A 21,069-nucleotide genomic window follows, 5' to 3' on the forward strand; every position below is an offset into this window, starting at 1 on the left:
AATGGAGGGAGACTGGGCCTGAGGTCACCATTTAGAGAGCCAGAACCACGCATGAGACCCTCACCTGCCTAGCCTGGTCCCTAAGAGGTTGGGAATAGATCCTCTCCAGAATTTCTCCAAGTCTTGAAATACTTCAACCCAAGTGTCTCACGTTTGTTTACCCGGGAGGTGGCCTTGGTGTCACATCACCTGGTACCCGTCAGTGAGTCCCATGCTACCGGCCAGCACTTCTTCTCATTAGAGGTCTAAGAGAGACTTCAAAGCATGTGTTGGTCCAAAGGGAATCAAAATTATAACAGAAAAGCCCTCTTCTGTCGGGAGAGGAGGGCCATGCTGCCGTTAGGGGGTAGGGACAGTGCTTCTCTCAAAGGCCACATGTAAGTCGAATCCTAGGTGGGAAGGTGTAGCTCAAATAAAATTACAAGTGCCACCAAGTGAACCCATTTCTGTTTTGCCCTTCAACTTAACACTAATTTTCCTACAACTAAGCACAGCAAGGCCAGGTTGAGGTGGAAAGGAAGCCATAAGAAGTCTTGCACACAGAGCCCCTTTTCAGTATCCCCCATCCCCTCAATTTTGGAACCCGGGCTCTCCTCTGTGCCATTTTTTCTTCCAGCATGTCTTTTAGAGCTTGGGTTAGCTCCTCTCTGGGGTCAGGAGATGTGAGCACACTTCTGAGATGGAAACTGCCCTGTGGCATCGGGCTCAGGGACACGGAAGCTTCCTGCCCAGTGACCTTTACCGCCTGGCTTTGTGCATGCCTGGGCTGATACCTGTCAGGAGTCCTTGAGACTGTCCTGAGACCTCCAAGGGGCTCTTCCTGAGTGACCTGGGCTGAGGAGCTGGTAGGGAGGGGCTTTGCTGCAGGACAGGTCATTTCCTCACCTCCGCCCTCTGCTGGGGTACAGGAGAACCGTTTTATGGGCAGGACCCTGTCACAATTACATTTAAGCTTGTGTGGTTGTTTCTGTTGAGAAACAGGCATTGAGGAGCCTGGAATATCTTTTGTTGTTTTTTGCAGAAAGCCACAGTGGGGTGCTGTGGCAGCGGGATCTCACGATTAACTTTTAATTTCTTTGCTTTTGTTGGTCACTTAACATTATTTAAAGTGTGTTTTGGCTGGTGAAGAATGCTTTTGGATTTCATTCAGAAGGCATAAACAGCTGTAGTAAAACTTGCTCTCTTGGAAATGAGACCTGAGCAGAGTAGCCAGGTGGTATGGAGGATGAGCAAATGAGCCTCTAGCTTCCCTGAGACCCAGTTTCAAACCCCACTCGGCTCACCCCGACCTGTGGGGCGTCCGTTTTGTTTTGAGGGCCAATTGCTTACATTCTTGTTTGTCCCAATCACACGACTCCTCCGATCATTTGGCATAGATCTACACCACTGGCAGTTCCTACCCGAGGGAGGGCCAGTCCTGAAATATCAGGATGTAACAGGTCAGTCCTGAAGCACATTGGCGGGATGAATGGGGAAGTCACAAGTTTATGAACACCTGCCAGCTCGAAGTGCGGCTCGGGCCAAACGCAATGCTTCCCTCACTTTTTCAAGCACTAAATTTGGTAGTGACAGGAAGAGAGAAGTTTCTCGACATTTTTACAGGTCCTGGGTACAGGCAGGTTTGGAACTGGGTGTGCAAGGCCGTCCCCACTCTTGAGACCCTGTAACGCCATTTGAGCTTGGCGTCCTGCCCAGACGGTTTTTCTCCTGTCTTCCTTTCTTCATGTGGAACTGGGTTCAAGATACTTCTTGGGGTTGGGGGTGGTCCATCTCCCCATCTGTGAAGCTGCAATACCCCGGAGACATTTTTTTTCTCCATTTTGTTGACAAAGCAGCAGATTCTCTGGATTGTTGTCACAAGAATTTCGGTTATGTCTTTTGGTCCCTGACTGCTGACTGCATAAGTTCAGAAGTTCTACCAAGTGAGATCAAGTGACTAGTTTATTAGAAAGCTTCTACCCAAGGCAGCATGGGGGCTGTCAGGATAGGCTCTTAACCTCCATGGGCCCCCTTTGTTTCAGGAGGGACTTTATTTTGCCTAGTGCACCATTGTGAACAGTCTCTGGTGCTTTTCTTCCCTGGCCCTGTGTGGGGTGTGGGACTTACTGAGGAATGGACAGCCGCAGACTGGCGTCTTCCATAAGCTCATGGTGACCAGTCCAACTCTTCTTGCTTCTCCGGCAGGTTCATCAGCACCAGGACCGGGGAGAGACCTTTCAGTGCCAGCTGTGCCCCTTCACTTCCTCACGCCACTTCAGCCTGAAACTGCACATGCGCTGCCATCAGCACTTCCTGAGGACAGAGGCCAAGGTGAAGGAGGAGATCCCAGACCCAGATGTCAAGGGATCTCCCCACCTCAGTGACAGTGGCTGCCTGGGGCAGCAGAGGGAAGGAGGAGGGACAGAGCTAGTGGGGACCGTGATGACGTCCAATACTCCAGAGAGGACTGGCCAGGGTGGGGCTGGCGTTGCACCTTTGCTGGTGAAGGAGGAACCCAAGGAAGATAACGGCCTGCCCACCTCCTTTACCTTGAATGCTGCCGCCAACCACACAAAGCTGAAAGACCCCAGCGAGTATGTGTCCAACAGTGCGGCAGCATTGTTCAGCCAGGACATCTCGGTTAAGATGGCCTCCGATTTTCTCATGAAGCTGTCAGGTACTTGCCTAGGGTTGTGCTCTCTCTCTTTTCTCATCTGTTCAATAAGATGATAGGCTAGGTGACTGCAGGGCTCCCGGAGCTCCAGGGCTTCGTGCTTTGGTACGTTTTCTTTTTCCTTCCCTCTTTCCTTTACCCCGCCCCTTCCTTTTTTTAAATTTTGTTTTGGTACTTCTTTGAAAACAAGCATTACTTCTGCTTGGATCTGGAAACAACAGGGATTGCCCCCTGCTCCTGCCCGGATTTGGGCTCCTGCTTGGGGGTAGTCGGGGGAATCTAGGTGTGTGTCCTTTGCTTCCTGCAACCTTGGGTCTCGGTTCTTTTCCTTGCTTTGCCCTGGTGTCTCCGAGGTGCGTCTGTGTGCATCTCCCTTTTTTGATATTCAGGGTCTTTACTGTTTTAATTGCAAAGCTTTTTGAAGAACATATACAAAGTCTACCATGAGGAATTACAGACTTTCTTTAGACAGAGGTTAAAGGTTATCATGAGTTTTCCTCAGGATCTTTGTGTCGGGATAAAACATACAATATCCCGGTTTAGACATTTTATGAGTGTGCATTTTAGGGCATTTACATTGTTGTGTGACCTTCTCTGGAAATATGTCACACTCTCAAACTGTATCATTAAATGACAGAGTTCCTGCCAGCCCCTCCTCAGCCTCCACTAACCACGATTTTACCTTCAGTCTTTATGAACTTAACCGTTGTAAGCAGCCCAGTAAAGTGGAATTTAAGAAAAAATTTCAAACATCCTTCTCAACTGCCCTAATGCCCTCTGAAAAGAGGCTGATGTATAAGTTATAAAAATATGTCTTGCTAAGACACCATTTTCCATTGCCAACACATTGTACATGTTTTTACTTTTCAATGACTTTGATGAACTAGCAATGTTGCACTGGGGTGGAGCATTGGTAGATGTTTTTCTTACTCTCTTGGAGCAATAACACACGTAGGCCTATGCTGTTTTTGAAAATATGATTTAAAATTTTAAAGGCATTGTAGAGGATGGAGAAAGGTCGGTTGAGAATGGGTTCTGTCTGTCAGTGAAGGTGGCAGTCCCCAGGATGATTTCCAAATGCCATTTCAGCTCTCTGGAGATTGACAATACCCTTTAAATGGAGAATAATTGGTCACCGCCTTCCTTGAAATGGACGGTGCGTCGTGTTTCACTAAATGTCATTGCCAGGTGAATGAGAGGCTCGGCTTCACTCTGAAGTCCTCTTGCACCGTGACACTTCAGACGGGTCCTTCGGAATGTACCTCTCACCCTGACCTTTGCCCCCCAGCGGTGGGAGACATGAGCAGGGTGACAGAAGAGAGAAGGGATGAAAAATGAGGCATCCAGGAGATGATCCAAGATGGAAGGGAGCAGGGGAGGATGTGCTGCAACACTGAAGGAGCTCTGCTCCCTGGACCAGTAACAGGCATTTATTTCACCTGGCCTAGCTGCCGGTTCCTCATCTTCTTGTTTCTCCTCTTTCATCTCAGCCTCGGGGAAAACAGGATTCTGCATACTCAGAGGTTTAGATTTAATTTTTTACCCCAAATATGAGGGGAAATGGGTGTTTCCCTTGGGCCTTCCGGATCTTTTAGGGTGTCACCTGTAGGGGATTACCTACAATCCCAAGACTTGGGAGAAGGCCAGACTAGAGAGCATGAAACCCTGTCTCCCCAAACCATGATGTAACAATGAACAAAACAAGATGTTACCTAGGGCTGGTTCCTTTTCTGGGCTCCTATAGTGCAGTCCCAGGAGAAGGATGCCATATTCATGTAGCATAGCTTAGCATGGTAGATGTTTACTTAACAGACAAGGACAAACTGAGTAGGGGTGCATAGCAAGAAGTAAGGTAGGATCCCTTTCACTCAGAATCCAGATCCTTTCAGGGCTGCCTGGCAGGCTTGATCTTGGGCTAAAACACTGATACAGGGCTCCTGCTGGGCTTAGCTCTGAGCACTGGCCCTTCCCATCCCACCAGGCACTGGGCTGTGGTTATTAGCTCCAGCACTTCTCAGAGAGCATGAGAAAAGGCTTCAGCTGCTCAGACCCAGAGCTTTGAATAGCAGAGGCAGAGGGAGAAGCAGTTTGGAGGTTGGGGTGAGCACTGTATGCTAAAGCTGTATATATAGAGGTCTGTTGTTTTCAGTTGTTGATGGGGGGGGGGGGGGTTGCTTACGGTTTGGCCATGGGAGAATTTACCGACTGACTGATCAACTGGCATAAGAAAACAGATAGCAAAGGCACACTGTTTATGCAAAAGGCTCATGCAGCTATTTTATGGTGGCTTACTAGAGGTCCTGAAACCTGACTTGTATGCACTGTTACCTAGCAACCTGTTATAAAGTCACCAGGGAGTGAGATGCATCGGTAATTTTTGTGTGTGCATATCTGGATGTAAATGTAAACTTGGTGACTGTGGCAGTGCAGTCCACAGGAGGAGAAGTTATGTTCAAAGGAAAGGAATGTGTTTGTCTGCAGATTCCCCACATGCACTGTGTGGCTGGTCCGGCTCTGCTGCTGACTGCTGTGCTTGCTGAGTGCTCCACCTGGGTCTGGTGGCTGTCACTCAGGGACACAATCCCAGGGAGCTGTGGCTGTTTCTAGCTCTTCTTGCCCTCAAATGGTGTGGACTAGTGGTTAGCCCCAGGCCCTGTCCCTCGGTGTCATAATGATGCCATTGTTCTTGCACTGATTTTTTCCCCTTAGGGCTCTGTGCTTGCACCTGCTGGTACGATAGGGTGCAGCTGTTTGTGGGCACCGAGTCTGGGAGTCTCTGTGCCAGTTCACAGTCTGCAAAAACAGAGCACAGTGACAAATTCAAGCGTGGATACATGTACTTGTTTCCAAAGGAGAGAGAGAAAACCCTTGATGCTTTTTGCTCCTTCAATTAAAATCAAGCATTAAGCTGACTGCATGGAACCCACTGAGGCTCACAATCACTGGGTGGGACGCAGTTTACTCAACCCAGTGGTTCTCAACCTATGGATCATGACCCCTTTGAGGGTCATATAACAGATATCCTGCATATCAGATATTTATATTACAGTTCATAACAGTAGCAAAATTACACTTATGAAGTAGCAACCATAATTTTATGGTTGGGGGTCACCACAGCATGAGAACCTGTCTTATAGGGTTGCAGCATTAGGAGGGTTGAGGACCATGGCAATCCTCCCCCAATTTGGAGGTTTCCTGGTTACTCCAGCTATTTCCCCCACTGAATCCTGACAACATTCCTTAGTCCTAGACCTGGGCTCACCATCATGGTTGATTCAGCCCAACTGCTAGCTTAATTCATTGGTGGAAAAAAATAATTTTGTAGACTTTGCTCTAGGCTTGGGGCTAGGAGGCAGCCTTTCAGGGAGGCAGCCCTGCTGTTTACACAGCTCTTTCCTGGAAGCCAGAAGACACATGCAAATTGTTGGCTGACAGGGTGACCTACCCCTGGTCACATGACTGGGAGTGTTCCTAGGAGAGGTGCTTACCCAGCCTAGGAAGCTACTGCTCCAGCTGACCCTGGGACTGTCTCCTATGGCCAGCAGCACTTTGTAACCTCCACAGCAATTTAGACCTACCTAGGGAATTTTTGTAAAATGCCAGAGCCCAAAAGTGATGGCTTTATTAATTGGTCTGGGGTATGCCCAGACGTTAGAATTTTCCTTGCATTTCTCTGGTGGTTCTAACAGGCAACCAGGACAAAGGTCAGCTGATAGGAGATAGAAAGTGGGCACCATGGGGCTGGAGACACAGCACAATCAGTAGAGTGCTTGCCTAGCATGCACAAAGTCCCGGGTTCGATCTCCAGCACCACATAAACTGGAAATAGTGATGCAGACCTGTAATTCCAGCACTAGTGAGGTGGAGGCAGGAGGCTCAGAAGTTTACTCCTCAGCTACATAGAGAACCAGAGACCAACCTGGGCTATAGGAGACAGCGTTTCAGAAGAGCCAAATGATCCCCAAAACAAGCAGTGAACAAGCCTTGGTACTTGGTACAGTGTTTTTCAGTATAGATCGGAGTCTCCAAGTATAGCCGTCCTTTCATTTTATCTGATCCCATGAAAAGAGCATGATGCTGTTGGTTGAGTCTGAGACACCTCATTGTAGGTCAAGGTTGACATGAAGGGGAGTCCTGGATGAGTCATGTTCATTGACCCTATGATTTTCTTCCAGAGGGCTCATGACAAGAGATGTTGTCCAGTTTGAAAGTCCTCAGAGTAGATCAGAAGCCTCCAAATGCTGGGAGCTAGGGGGTTGGGGAGATTCAGTGAAGTGTTTATCCCAGCAGGTCCGAGGACATGAGTTTAATCCCCAGCTCCCATGTAAGAAGCTGGTAGAGTGGTACAAAGGAGAGACACAGGTGGGTCTCTGAAGTTGCCTGGCCAGCTTGTCCTCATTGTCAAGTCCTAAGTATATGTTTCAAAAAATGTCTCAAAAATCAAGGGTACGGCTCCTAAAAATGACACCAAAGGTTGACATCTGACCAACACATACATACAGGAACATATGTCCACACAAACCTGTGAGCATCCTCATCAGAGGACCAAATTACAAGTTGCCTGTGATGGTCTTCTATTATCCTTTTTCTTCAAGATGCCATTTTTCAAGAGATAAATTTAGTTCTATCTCCCCAAATTATAACCAAGCAGTTAGTTGACAGAAACTTGGCACCTCATTTGTTGGCAAGGGATATCTTTTTGTCCCTGGCTTTCCAAAATAAAAGATTTAAGTCATTTTAACTATTCTTAATCTAGAAACTGACAAAAAAGTTTCGTGCTGTCTCCTGCACCCTATTAGCTCCATAAAATCAACACCAGAATACTTTAAAGTAGGAAAGATGGACCTTCTGAAATACCCACTCACTTTCAGCCTCACAGAGATGGCTGTGAGCGAGCAGGCACTTGCTCAAGTGTTTCTGGCTTTTCGGTGCCTTGGCCAAAAAACAGTGGAAGTTTTCAAGTAGAAATGAAAGATGCCCACAAAAGTTTCTGTTTCATATCTTGTCGCTTCCCAGAGGCCTTTGTTCTGAAACCCCCACCTATTGCTTATTATTTTGATGCATTTGGAAGTAACAATCGGGCTTGTATATAAATGTTAGGACCCCTACTGGAGAAGGATAACTAGAGATGGCCAGTGAAGCTAGTCACCCCCTTTGCCTGCTGGCTCCAAAGGCCTTCTCAGCCGCATCTTAACAAGTGGGCCTTCTTCCATGTAAATGCAGTCTTGTGCCATTCACACCCTGAGACATCGGTGCTGGTAGCCAGGGACTATCACCATGGGGCATGGCTCCCTGACTGGACTGTTTGATAGGAGCTTTTCAGATGTGGTTCAGCCATTCTGCTCAGTCCTGCCTAGCCGCTCTCGGGCCACGTGACTAAATTCCTCGTGTGAGCAGCTGCAGGAGGGCTGTGTGTGAGTAGGCAGCCTGAATGCCCTTTTGAAACCCTGGATTTTTTTGAACTTGGTGATTCCTCAGAGAGAGAGAAAGGAAGAAGAGGAGAGAAGTGGAGGAGATGTGCAGAGAGAGGCTGTGTCTTGTTTTCAATGACTCTTAAAAGACTTGCTAGTGCAGGCAACAGGCAGGCTTGTGCGTAAGTGGAGCCTGGAGCTGTACACACAGAAATTGTGTGGATGGAGACCCGGAGGTACTCACTGCTGCTGGGTCTGTATCTGTGGTGCTGACTCTGCTGTGTTCAGCTTCTTGGAGTCTCATAACAACCCTTTACATGAGTGCTGTTATCATTTCATTTTACAGATGAGGAGAGAAAGTGTAAAGGTCTTGCTCGCTGTCACACAGCTAATAACTACACAGATGGATTGAAATCCAGGCTGTGTGTACTTCCAATGTTCTTGGTCCAAACGTGTCCATTCCCCAAATGCAAGGTAAAGAAGTCACCATACAGGAAGTTGGCTCTGTTCTCTGCCCTTTTCATGTGTCTAGGGTTAGCCAGCCTCTCCAGCACAGAGCCTTCCTGTGACTGTTGTATGCCAGGCATCTTTGGAAGTTGCATTAATTTTTTGTGTAGTACTGGGCATGGAAGCAAGGGCCTTATACATGCTAGGCAGCCTTCCTAGCACCAAGTCACACTCCAGCCAAAAAAGTTGTATTACTGTTTTCGGCTTCTACAAATAGAGTGGTAACAGCAAAGCCAACTTTCATTCCAGTAGACCTTCATCTGTCAGTTTCCAAACATGTTACATCATAACAGTAGGAGAAGGTGAGGACTGGAATTTAGGTGTGTCTTTCCTTACTGTGCTGCAAATGGATGGCTAGTTCTATGACAGCCGCTGGAATACTTTTTAAAAACATATTACATTTTATTTAGTTATTTATTGTGAATGTGTGTGGGCAGGGCATGGACGTAGAGGTCAGAGGACAATTTACGGAAGTCAGTTGTTCCTCCCCTCTGCCGTGGGGGTTCCAGGAATTGAACTTAGGTCGTCAGGCTTGTTGACAGGTGTCTTTACCTGATGAGCCATCTGGACAGCCCCAGGATAATGTGGTACCTTGGTAGACCTGGGGAACTTTTATCAGACTGCTATGTCCACACCACTGAGGCCCGGCCCTTCCCTGCCTTCTTCCCGTGGTTACTGTTGCCGCCTCGGCTGCTGGTGTAAGAGCATCATCAATCACAAGTGTTTTCTGGGAACCAGGCGCCATGCCAACAGCTTCCTGCAGCTCCCATTTAACCCTCCCCAGCCCCAAGGGTCAGCACTAAACCTGTTCTGTGGATGAGGAAGCTGGGACTCAGAGGAACTTGAGCAGAGACCCGGCCCTGGCTGACTACAAAGGCTTGGCTTGTGACCACTTAATGAGCTATTACCTAATTTTTATTTCTCAGTTGAGCGAACTGTCTTTTGACCTCCGTCTGCTCTACTGTTTATTTTCCTTGGCTTCAAATCATGGCATCATTTCTAATGCATGTGCTTTTAGTTACTAATCTGGTTACTCTGTTTCCCCCATGCATCTTCAAAATACATCTGCATGGTCCCTTCTTTCTGGGCAGCCTTCATATCATCCCTAGACGTCTTGCCCTCCAGCTCCCGTCACTCAGCCTGCACCCAGCCCTTCAAAGAACGCTGATGATTCTGTCCCAGTACTTTCTACACAGGTTAGACCCTGTTTAGCTGGCTTTTCCTTTCCCTTCCTCCCTCCTTTCTTCCCTCCTCTCTGTGTCTCTGTCTCTCTGTCTCTCTCTGTCTCTCTCTCTCTCCTTTCCAGTACCATCCCACCATCTCACATATCCAAGGATGATACTGAACTCCTGGTCTTCTTGCCTCATCTCTGAGTGCTGGGATTACAGGCATGCACTGCTGCACCCAGTTTATGTGGTAGGAGGCATCCCGCCCAGGGCTTTGTGCATGCTAACCTAGCACTCTACCGAAGCCAGATGACACCCTCCAGCTAGTTCTTTTTCTGTTGAGTAACCAGCTCTCTGCCCTCTCAGGAAAAATGAAGGCTCCTGCCCACACCCTTTTCATTTCCAGCCTTTTCTTCTCGCCTGTTGTTCTGGGGTTTGGCCATAGAACCATGAAGTTGCAAAGATCCTCTTTTTCCTCTTAGGAGGAGCTGGGCTTTGAGGGCAGGAGTGTTTGACCATTTCACAGCCCACACAAACCCCAGTGCTTTAGACTGTCTTGGTGATCCACAGTGACTGAGATCATTTACAAACGGATATAGGAACCAGCATAGGTCTTCGTTCGTTTAATTTAAAGTGGCAGGTGTAGCAGTCAGGAGGGGATGTCTCTGGAGTGGCCATCAGTCCAAATGGCCACGGGAAGGATGTGGTCCAACCTGTGGGTTCTTTCCTTCTAGTCTTCATGCAGATGACTCCAGGGCTGTTAAGGAATTTCATTTTTTCAATGTGTTAATAGCATGAATTTTAAATACAGCTTTCCTTCGCATTTACTAAAGGCTTGAGTGGTTTTCCAGGACCAGTCCTTCCTGCTGTTGACAGGAGAGACATCCTGTCTGTTAAGATGATTACTGGAGATGGCCACTCTTGCTCATTCTATGTGGGATTTGTTTTGTTTTGTTTTATTGAGGGCCTCCTGTAGCCAGACTGGCCCCGAATTCTCTGAGTAGCTGAAGATGACCTTGAATTCCAGATCCTGGGGTCTATACTTCCTGAGTGCTAGATGATGAACGTGTACCAACCATGCCCAGCTTCACATCCTGGTTCTCAATGTAGTTTAGCCTGTGGAGAAAAAAGATGATTATTCATTCCTGTGACTCCATTCTCTATTGTCATCCTTGACTATTCTCTGTCCTACTGGCTTCGTGTCCATGAATGTGACTGTCACTGGGGACCTTTGAAGACTTGGTGTGGGTTTGTGGATCTGGAATCCTGGCCAAGGCAAGGATTGATGAGAAATAGGAAACTTTAAAACTTTCGGTAAACATTGGTTATAAAATGATTTGAAACTAAAGAGCAAAGTTTAAAAACTTTTAAGTTAAAATTTTAATAATCCCATATGCATATAGTATCCTTAATATTTGAAAGTAGTAGTCAACTGTTGTTATTTAATTAAATCATGATCTTTCTTATGCTTTCAGAAGGTGATTTATTTTTCTCTCCTAAAGCATATCAAATTGTTGGAAAATCCCAGGTCTCCAGCCTGTTCATATGTGCCAACATGCACCACGGGACACCTTGATAGATTTGAAGCTGGGGTACAGTCCCCAGAAGCAAGCTCTGATTCCAGTTCAGTCACTGAAAACTGTGACTTTAAAGCTCTGTCATTTCCTAAGCCCATGTTTACTTACTGTAAAAGAGGGGAGTGGAAACACCGGTGGCTTTCACTTTGTTCTTTTTAAAATATCCAATTAATTTATCTTTTTCTAAAAAAAAATTACTAAGTGCAGCCTCTATGTAAAACACATAGAAGTAGTATTTTAAAAAGAGAACCATTTTATGAGTTTATATTTAGTGCATTTATTTATTTAAAGACCTAAGCAATTAGATCTAAGTATTACTCTGGTGTTATGGAGTCTAGTCGTCATAGCAATAATACTATTACATTCCTAGATTTATTTTGCTGACTGAAGTCTTGTAATGTAGGAAGGCTCATAATTGCAATCTCAGCGTTTGGTGACTGAACCAGGTGGATCTCAGCTCAAGGCCAGCCTGGGCTATATATGGATGGCCTTGCCTCAAAAACAAAACAAAACCAACAAAAAGAGATACTGCTTCATGCAGAGATGTTGTGGGAAATGGGAATGGATGTTTAACAACTTGTCCTATAGCCACTGGGTCCCTTTAATTTTTCAGATCCTTGTAAGAAAAGCTGTAGTAATAAAGTTTCTCCTTCAGCGGCATTCAGCACCTGCTCTCCCCCCCTTATTTAAGTGACAAACAAGGAGCATCCCACACTGACAACCACACCAGAACTGTCCATGATTCTGTATCAGCCACTTGATAACCAGTGACCCATAATTTGGGAAAAGTTTTTACTCACTTTGGATCTCAGGTTCTTCTATCTGCAACATGGAGATGCTATTACAATCCATCTCAAAGTGTCGTTGGCATGGCCACAAGAGCTAATCCAGGGGAAACAGTATTTCCTGGGCTATGATCTGTAACTGGCAGATCCAGCACATTTATGTATCTGTGCAGATCTCTGTCTTCTTTTGTCTGCTAGCCATAATCAAAAGGCACACCCAAGCACAGGTTCTAAAACCCTGGCATTTAATTTAGGTTAGGTATGCTCAGGGGACAGCTGGGAATGTCTAGAGTAATATTTTTGTTTCCACGTCTGGCAGGAGCTAGGGCACCTTGTTGGTCAAGACTAGGGATGTGGTATGTTCTGTGGCCCCTTCTCCAGCAAATGATCCAGTCCAGACATCCACACTCTAACGTTGAGTAGCTGACTTAAGGCATGTGGTGCGTATTCACTCCAGTAATACTGTGACTGTACAGTTTTGCAAAGGCACTTGTACACAAGTCCAGGGTTTTACAAAGATCAGCAAGCTGCTAGAAGTCTAAGAGTCCCATGGTAGCAGGAGACACTGGGTTACCCAAAACTAAAGTGACTCATCAACACAAGCCAGCGCATTGGTGATCTCTGGTGACTTGGCATTTCAGGTGTAATCCTGACAAGGACACACATTTTAAAATCAAGTGTGACATTAACTCAAAAGCAACTTTAAAAAATCACATCTGAGACAAATAGTAATTGGAACTCCCAATCCTAGGCTCCCTTGGAGCACTGCTTGACAATCATTGGTGGGGTTCTCTTCTCAGGTCTGGCTCTGACTTAGGATGAGGTAGTAAATGTAATCCCCATTGGTCAGGCTTTTTCACAGAGCAGCTTAACAATGATCAGACTGGAAACCAGAGCTCCATTGTCATTTTACATATGTCCCTTTCCTTCCTTCATCGGGGGCCAACAGCACAGGACCAAAGCATGTGCATTCCAGTCTCTTTCCCCTCTGTCCACTCAGTCAAGTGGCCCTAGGATCTCATGCTGTCAGGAAATGACACCCACCTTTTCCTTTGTCATTAGTGACCCTTGGCTCAGTCCAATCCACTGCTTATTCTCCAAGGCCCACACTGCACTGCTTAGGTCTGTGTCCTTCTTAAAGGAAACTCAGTGACTTGGTGAGGAAGGAAAGGGCTCTGCATCTCCAGTGAATGCTCTGGAGCCTAGTACCTCTGTCCTTGAGCTCTGTAACTAGAGGCAGACCATTTTACCAGCCTTCAGAGTTTCCTTACCTGCAGATATTCATGTCATGCCCTCCCTGTATGCTTGAAGATGACTTAACCCCCCTTGTAATTATTGAAATGTTTGTTGTGTACAGTATTAAACCAAAGAATGGTCTTTATTTGCACGTGTGTGTGTGTGTGTGTGTGTGTGTGTGTGTGTGTGTGAGAGAGAGAGAGAGAGAGAGAGAGAGAGAGAGAGAGAGAGAGAGAGAAACGAACATCTGAGCAACTTGTGAGAATTGGTTCTTTCCTTCCATCATCTGGGTCCCCTGTGGATGCCTTGTGTCCAGATTCGTTTGCACCTCATCAATACCCACCGTTGAGGATTGAAGTTTTGGATTATTTTGTCCATACCTATTTCTTTTCTGCATTTGTCTTCATCTTTAATTTGTTGTACATACACATAGAAGCAGATCTGATTCCTTTAAATGACAGCCCACTCCATCGAGTACATTATAGAACCAGAATGGCTCAGCTAAAATGTTTGTAACAAATAGTGAAAGAGAGACATCCTTATGATATTAGGTGTGGCGCGTTGTCAGCTGTAAGATTCATGAACAGAAGTCAGGGCAGGTGCTGTGAAGGCCTTATGGGCTGACTTCCAAGTGTGCATGGATCTCTTTCTGTTTTTAATAGGAATGAAGTAGATGTCACATCAAGTCATAAGTCAATTGCTTCTCTTCTAGTGATCCCCTCTCAAACAAAAACATCTTTAGTTTTACTTTTCTCTGCATATGTGGGTCTTTAAAAAGTAGCATCATTTCAAAGATAATAGTTATTCAGCCATATTAATTATAAAATCTAGGCTTCATGTACTAGTCTCAAGGAACGAATTTCTGATCATTGGTAGAAAAGGAGTCCAGCCTATGGACTTTTATTTACACATCTTCTCTTTAGACCCAAGTGCCTAGGAAATAAAGCTTGAGCAGACAAGTGTTTCCCACATGTTTTTCGTTGTATCATTAGCCACATTTATACTTGCTCAACACGTTACAGTGCTGTGGTGTTCTTGATACCGTCAGAGTGAAAACCTGGTCAGTAGCACCGGGCAAACTTTGTCACTGCTCTTGGCCTGTCCCCTTGCAAGTGCCTTGTCAAAGGCCCAGGAAGTCCAGGCTCCACGGACAATGTGGAATTTCCTCTTTGTCTTATGTAGCATGTCTTCTGATTAACCTTCCTAGAAGGCACTCAAATGTTCCATGAGCATCCACTCCATGTGGTTACCCTCTTGGAAGTTGGGATTTTCCTCAGTATTTTACCTTTCCTCATCTCCTCTTAGAAATTAAACATGTTTGCAAAAACAAGGCACAACATGGAAGCAATTTCTGTTCACTTTGAATGATTCCTTCTGGAAGGATAGGGAGGCACACATGTAATAAACACACACTGATTACTGTGTCGTGATTGAGTAGGATGCACTGGGGGAAGGATTTACGGTGGTTCTGGAAGGAAGGTATGGGGAAAGGCTAGGCATTAGCATGCTACCAGTAACCTCTCAGGAGCGGGTTGGAAAGTGTAAAGAAAGGGAAGAAGTAGATAGTCAGTAAGAGCGACCTGGGATGAGGTAGGGAACACCCAGTTGAGAATTAGAGCATCATTGTTCCCTTTGCTTTGTTTTTGGTAGCAGTGTCCACAGAGGGCTAGGTCATCCACAGAGGGTTAGGTCATCCACAGAGGGCTAGGTCATCCACAGAGGGCTAGGTCATCCACTAGTGATGCTAGAGTCCACGTGGTTCTTCAAGGTATACCAGTGCGCCATGGTCTAGGCAGGAAGCACAGCTTTGAACGTCACCTCAGCCTTCCTAGCCTTACGATGATGATATGTCCGGGGAAGCACTTCTGACTCCTTCTGGTGGGAATGTCAGAGTTCTTCACTTTTGCTGACCATGGTGCTATTAGAATGCCATCAGCGTCACTACTTTAGAGCAAACACATTTTATCATTCATTAAGTACAGCAGAGGCCTTTCCAGTGTGCCAGGCACTGTTCTGTGCTCTTGACGTGCATCGGCTTTAAAAACAGAGGTCAGCATCTTTGTGATGCGGATCCTGGAGCCAAGCAGACAGATTATTCAAGACTTCTCTAACACATAACTCACGTGCTAAGGCTGCCACTGAAAGCACTACACTCCTGGTGTCTTAACCACGGATATTTATTTCTTATAGTTCTAGAGGCTGGAAACCCAACATCAGGTTGCCAGCAGGTTTGATTTCTCCTGAGGCCTCTGCTCAGCTTGTAGATGGCTTCTTTTCTGTGTCCTCACTTGACCTTTCCCCTGTGTAGAGACATCTCTGGTATTTCCCTTCATAAGAAGAGAGAGACAAAATAGTTCTCAGAATTGCTGGCATTGGATTATGACCCTGCCTTTATGCTTCATTGATCTAACGAGTATCCCCTAAAAGCCTTAATTGCACAAACACTCACATTGGGAAGGTGGCACTTCAACTTCCACAGGGATTGGGGTGGGGGCAGAGTTATGTCTCTGTGTCTCTATGTATGTTATTAGATGGTAAGTGTTCATATTTTGGAAAATGAAAAGATTAGGACAGGTAAGGAAGATTGGAGTACAGTTGGGTGAGGGTCACCGTATTACATGGTAGGTGTGGACCTCACTGAGCACGTAGTATTTGAACCAGGGCTTTAAAGCTTGGTCTTGTTGAAACACAGGTGGAGATGCACTGTGGTAAAGGAAGTCAGGGATATAGGGACCCGGATTCTAGTCCCAGCTCTACATAGTTGTAATTGTGAGACCTGGAGATGTTCCTCTAGCTCTTGGGCCCAGTTTGCAAATGTGCCAAGCCCTTCAAACTGATAGTATGAAGTAAGCATCCTTAGAAATGGGAAAAGGAACTGAAGTACATTGGACCAGGACTGTGTTAGCTTTGGGGGCTGGTTTTCTCGTTCTTGTTTGTTAGGATGGGACAGGACAGGCTCTTTCTAAGAAGAGCTGCTAAGAATGAAATCAAAAGATAAATGTGTCCTGTATGGCACAGCCACTGTTGGCACTATGTCGTGGGTCTTTGACGGAGATGGGAGGGGCAGTGGGATGGGGAACTGCCTGTTGCCTGTGGCTTTTTTGTGTGGTGTGCCCAGGCCTGCACAGAGTAGCCAGCCCATAGACACCATGCATCCCACAGCAGGCTGTGGTGGTATTGTGTTCCCCACAATATTGTGCACCCTAATAAACTTATCTGGGGTCAGAGAACAGACAGCCACTAGAACAGAGCCAGAAATGATGGCTAAAAAATGGGTCAGAGCAAGCCATAGCAGAAGTTGGGCAGTGGTGGTGCACGCCTTTAATCCCAGAGCTAGCCAGATCTCTGAGTTCAAGGCCGCTTTAGAAACAACTAGGCATGGTGACACAGCCTTTAATCCCAGAAATCCAGCCTTTAATCCCAGGGAGTGATAGCAGAAAGCAGAAAGGTATATAAGGCCTGAGGACTAGGAACTAAGTTAGTTAAGCATTTTGGTTGGTTAAGCATTCAGGTTTTGGAGCAGCAGTTCAGCTGAGATTCATGTGGATGAGGATTCAGAAGCTTGCAGTCTGAGGAAACAAGACCAGCTGAGGAACTGGTGAGGTGAGGAAGCTGTGGCTTGTTCTGTGTCTCTGGATCTTCCAGCATTCACCCCAATAACTGGCCTCAGGTTTGATTTTATTAATAAGAACTTTTAAGATTCCTGCTACAGCAGGCTTCTTAGCTCTGTTCTGACTATGCTCTCCATGCCAGCTGCCCATGGTTTCAAAAAATGAACAAGGGGCAGTAGTGAACAACTTTGGAGTTTGGGTCATAGCCACATGAATTTCTTAGTTCTGACAAATGTATGATGATTAAGTAAGACGCCACTGTTAAGGAATGCTAGGGAAGTCTGTATGGAAGCACTTAGAACTAGCTTTGCAAATGTTCTATAAATCTAAAATTGTTCCACAATATTTTTTCTTAAAAAAATAAATAAATAACCCATTTTGTATGTGAGGATGACCTTGACTCTGCAGGCATAGGTTTACTCATGGTGACAATACAAAGAATATGGCCCAAGTCAACAGTGTCCATAAGGTGAGAACAGTGGATCTCTAGTCCTGCTTTTCTTTTTGGCAGATTCGACATCCTCACCTTTCCACCCACCCCAGGTTCAGTTGTAGATACTGCTGCTGACTCCTGATTTTATTTCAATATTTGACAGCAGAATAATTTCGTGAGCCATTGTGTAATGATAGAATTAGCTGGAGAATGTGCTCAGGGACTGGGGAGGCAGCAGGGTGTCCAGGGAAGATGTTTAAAGAAACCAAGGAGAAAATGCCCACATGCTTTGTAAAGACCACACTTTTGAAAATACCCCAGTTTTTATATATGCTGAAGCTCACACTCAACTGAGGTCAAGGCTCATGGGGTACATTGTCTAAGGGTATAACGATGTGCCCAGGGCTTAGCATTTTTGGTCTCTCCAGCTGTTAAGCACAAGATGAAGTGTGGGCATCTTAGAGGGAAATTGGGGAGATACATATACCTATATATATCTCCTTTCCCTTTTTCTCTCTCTCTTCTTCCTTCACGTTTTTTGACAGCTGCAAACCAGAAGGAGCCTATGAATCTTAATTTTAAAGTGAAGGAGGAGCCCAAGGAAGAGGAGCCCCTAAGCACGCCTTTGCCTTGCTCCAGCTATGTGTTCAGCCCAGAACCGGAAGTGGTGGCCCCTAGCCTCCCTGAGGACCCGCTGACACCGCAGGAAGGCAAGGGGAATGTGCCCAGGCGGGACATGTCTGCCAAAGCTGCCTCAGAACTTCTCATGAAACTCTCAGGTACCCAATATAGTCTAAAATGTTTCCATTAGGTCATTTCACGTGCAAGCCAACTGGACCGTTTCCTGCATGGCTTATAATTAACCGATGGAGATGATAGTGTGAAAAGAGCGAATTTAAGGAATGATCAGCTCGCTTGGCTTCAGATCCCGTGTTACCTGCATGAGTTTGTTTCTTTACGTGCTGTGCCTGTCTGGACGTTGGCTTCAGTACCTGTTAGATGTGTGAGTTTGTTTCCTTGTTGTCCACGTCTAGATACAACTTTCTCATTCTGAACATTATTAGAAACGGTTAGAAAACGCTCCTGGCATCTGAGATGATCTACGCCACCACTTTAATTGGATTCTAACAACATTGACAGGATTTCTTCTAGTTAAGCAAAATATCTTTTCTTAAGAGAAGATCCCATGTCTTTTATGCATTTATACTACTATATTCTTTACGGACCTTTAAAATGTTTTCCTTGGTTGAGCAGTTGAGATGGCACTCAAAGTAATTACCCACAGAGCAGCAATGAGTGATTTTAAGAATAGAGAACTTCCTGGTGGAATGTTACAATAATTAACCTGTTCTTAGATGAATGGACGACTCCACTAATACCTAAATGTAATCTCAACTGGTTGGATATAAGAAAAAAACGGGCTATAAATTGAAGCTAGTGTATTTTGATTTTTGGTAGCAGCATCTACCTGGTCCTCTGCAACAGGTAGAAAATTTAGTGTCTTTTTGGTGGCAGGGTGTGACTTTCAGAACATGGAAGAAAAAGCTGTATTGGTAATCATACCTGTCAAGTCGTAGCTGGCTCAGTTCATTGCCTCCTGAAGGTAATTTTGAGGCACTGTGTGTGAAATGCTAATGTGATCAAAAGCTGCTTTTTGTTGGGAACTTGCTGTGCTTGGAGGATGAAAGCAAGAACTGCCTCTGTGATCTGTAACTTCAGCAGCAATTCTGGTGGTGTTTCCAGTTCACTAGTAGGTTGGAAAGTAAGAAATTAATAGTGATCTACTTAGAGTCAACATAACAGAACAGTTGAAATTCCTATATCTGCCAGTTGGTGGGGTTGAGAATTCTTGTCTTTGATGTTAACTCAAAGTACACTACAATTTGAAGGGAACATGGTTTGCTAGTAGTAAAGCATGGTAGAATTGCCATGGTCTTACTGTGACCTGTTTCCCCAGACTTTGCAGTGATGGTGTACTAGCCTATCTTACACTGGGAAGTTGAAACAGTCATGTTAGAACCCATATACTTTAGTGTATTTGTGTCTCCCTCCTGTGCCAAAACATCTCAGTGATGTAGACATCCCTCTGTTGATGTCATTGTTCAGTCAGTCCGAAGAGGTCGCCCACTTCTGTTGTTCTTCCAGGGTAACTCTCCCAACACAATGGCTTACACTCTCTTTCCCCAGTCATGTGACACCTGTGCCCTCCTTGGTGGTAGCTTCTGCCAGCTAATATGCTGTTTCAGATTTTACTACATACTGCTCTGGAGAGCAGAGGAGGCTGGTACCACATGGGAAGAGACTGAGAGTGGTGAATGAGACTTCAGGGCAGATGGTCTTTAAGGAAAATATTTTATCTTCATCCTTTTGGATGATGTGATTGGAAAGACTGAAATAGGAAACTGTTTCCTAGATAATAATGAGACCCCCCCAAGAGAGAAATGCTAGCATGAACATCTAATGATATTTGTGGGCAATGAAGGCTGCAAGTGTGTGTGTTGACTTTTATTGAGTGTATGTGCAGCGGGGTTTAACAATAGTTGAATGAATGGTCCTGTTTCTGAAGGGCAACCACCCTTCATAATGTGGAAATAAACTTTCATGAAGACTGATAACTGGTTTCTTTCTTGGAAAAAATGCTATGTAGACAAGACTTGGGTCAAGGATACATGCATCCAAATCACCACATTTCTACGTTCTCATCAGTAGTGTTGGAGACTGTATTCTTTGAGTGCATTAGTACTATTCTTTATTTCATAAGCAGGTCAGGTGGCCATTGAAATAATTACCAAGAGTTAACAGTAAGAGACTTTTAAGGGTAGAGAATTTCCTATTATTCCTGGTGGAATAGTACAGTAAGTCACATGCCATTAAGATGGCTGTAATTCTGTACTCTTATCTAAATGTAGCCTTTGCCTGTCCAGTGTAGGAAAAGTAAGCAGTGGAGTCTGTTCAGGCCGTCATAGCCCTGCAGTGCTCTAGCATACCATGGTTAGGTCAACATTTTTTGTAAGTTAGGTGAGTGGGTTAAAAACAAATGTCTTTTCATTCCAAAGCCAAGAGGTAAGAGGTTCCTTTCTTAGGAGTGAAGTGGATATAAAACTCTGTGGAGAGAAACATGCCTGTAATTCCAGTATAATGGAGATCAAGTAGGATTGTGAGTTTGAGTACAGCCTGAGCTATGTAGTGAGGCCCAGTCACCAAACAAAACAGAAAGAAAACATCAATGTTTCTCTTCACTAACAGATTGATTAAGGCAAAAGGAGGGTGCAAGAGTCTTAAGTTCTCTGTCTTCAAGATATTATTTTAACAGTTTGAACAGCCATGCCCTGAAAGACGCCCAAGGAAGGACTGTCGGCACCTTGTAGACGAGAGAAGGCATCCACCTCCCAAGCCAGCCTTGTTCTAGGCATTCTGTGGACAGTGGTCCTCATGTCTTCCCACCCGCACAAGCTCACTTACAGTCTCTTTAAGTTTCTGCAAACCCTTTGCTCAGAAAGCAGCTGTGTGAAAGAGCTAGAACAGTCCCTTCTTAGCCAGTGGAGGTTGTGCATCACCGACTCTGGTGGATGCTGGAAACCTGGAGAGCACCGCCCCTAGAACCCGCTGCACCCCCCCATTCCAGCAGTGATAATACTTAATTTATGATTAGGCACAGAAAGAAACTAACAAATACAATTTCCTTTGTTT

General features: G+C 45.4%; 1 protein-coding gene across 5 annotated transcripts in view; it reads left to right on the top strand.

The window, feature by feature from the left end:
- The window catches only part of Znf827 (zinc finger protein 827), a 173,963-nt gene that overhangs the window by 46,361 nt on the left and 106,533 nt on the right, over positions 1–21,069 (top strand). For all 5 annotated transcript variants that reach the window (XM_036187405.1, XM_036187406.1, XM_036187408.1 and 2 more), the window contains exons 4-5: positions 2,185–2,656; positions 17,925–18,158. In XM_036187405.1, the coding sequence (XP_036043298.1) occupies positions 2,185–2,656; positions 17,925–18,158 (706 nt within the window). The remainder of the gene's footprint in view (positions 1–2,184; positions 2,657–17,924; positions 18,159–21,069) is intronic.

This window comes from Onychomys torridus, chromosome 5, assembly GCF_903995425.1.
Source record: "Onychomys torridus chromosome 5, mOncTor1.1, whole genome shotgun sequence".
NCBI lineage: Eukaryota > Metazoa > Chordata > Mammalia > Rodentia > Cricetidae > Onychomys > Onychomys torridus.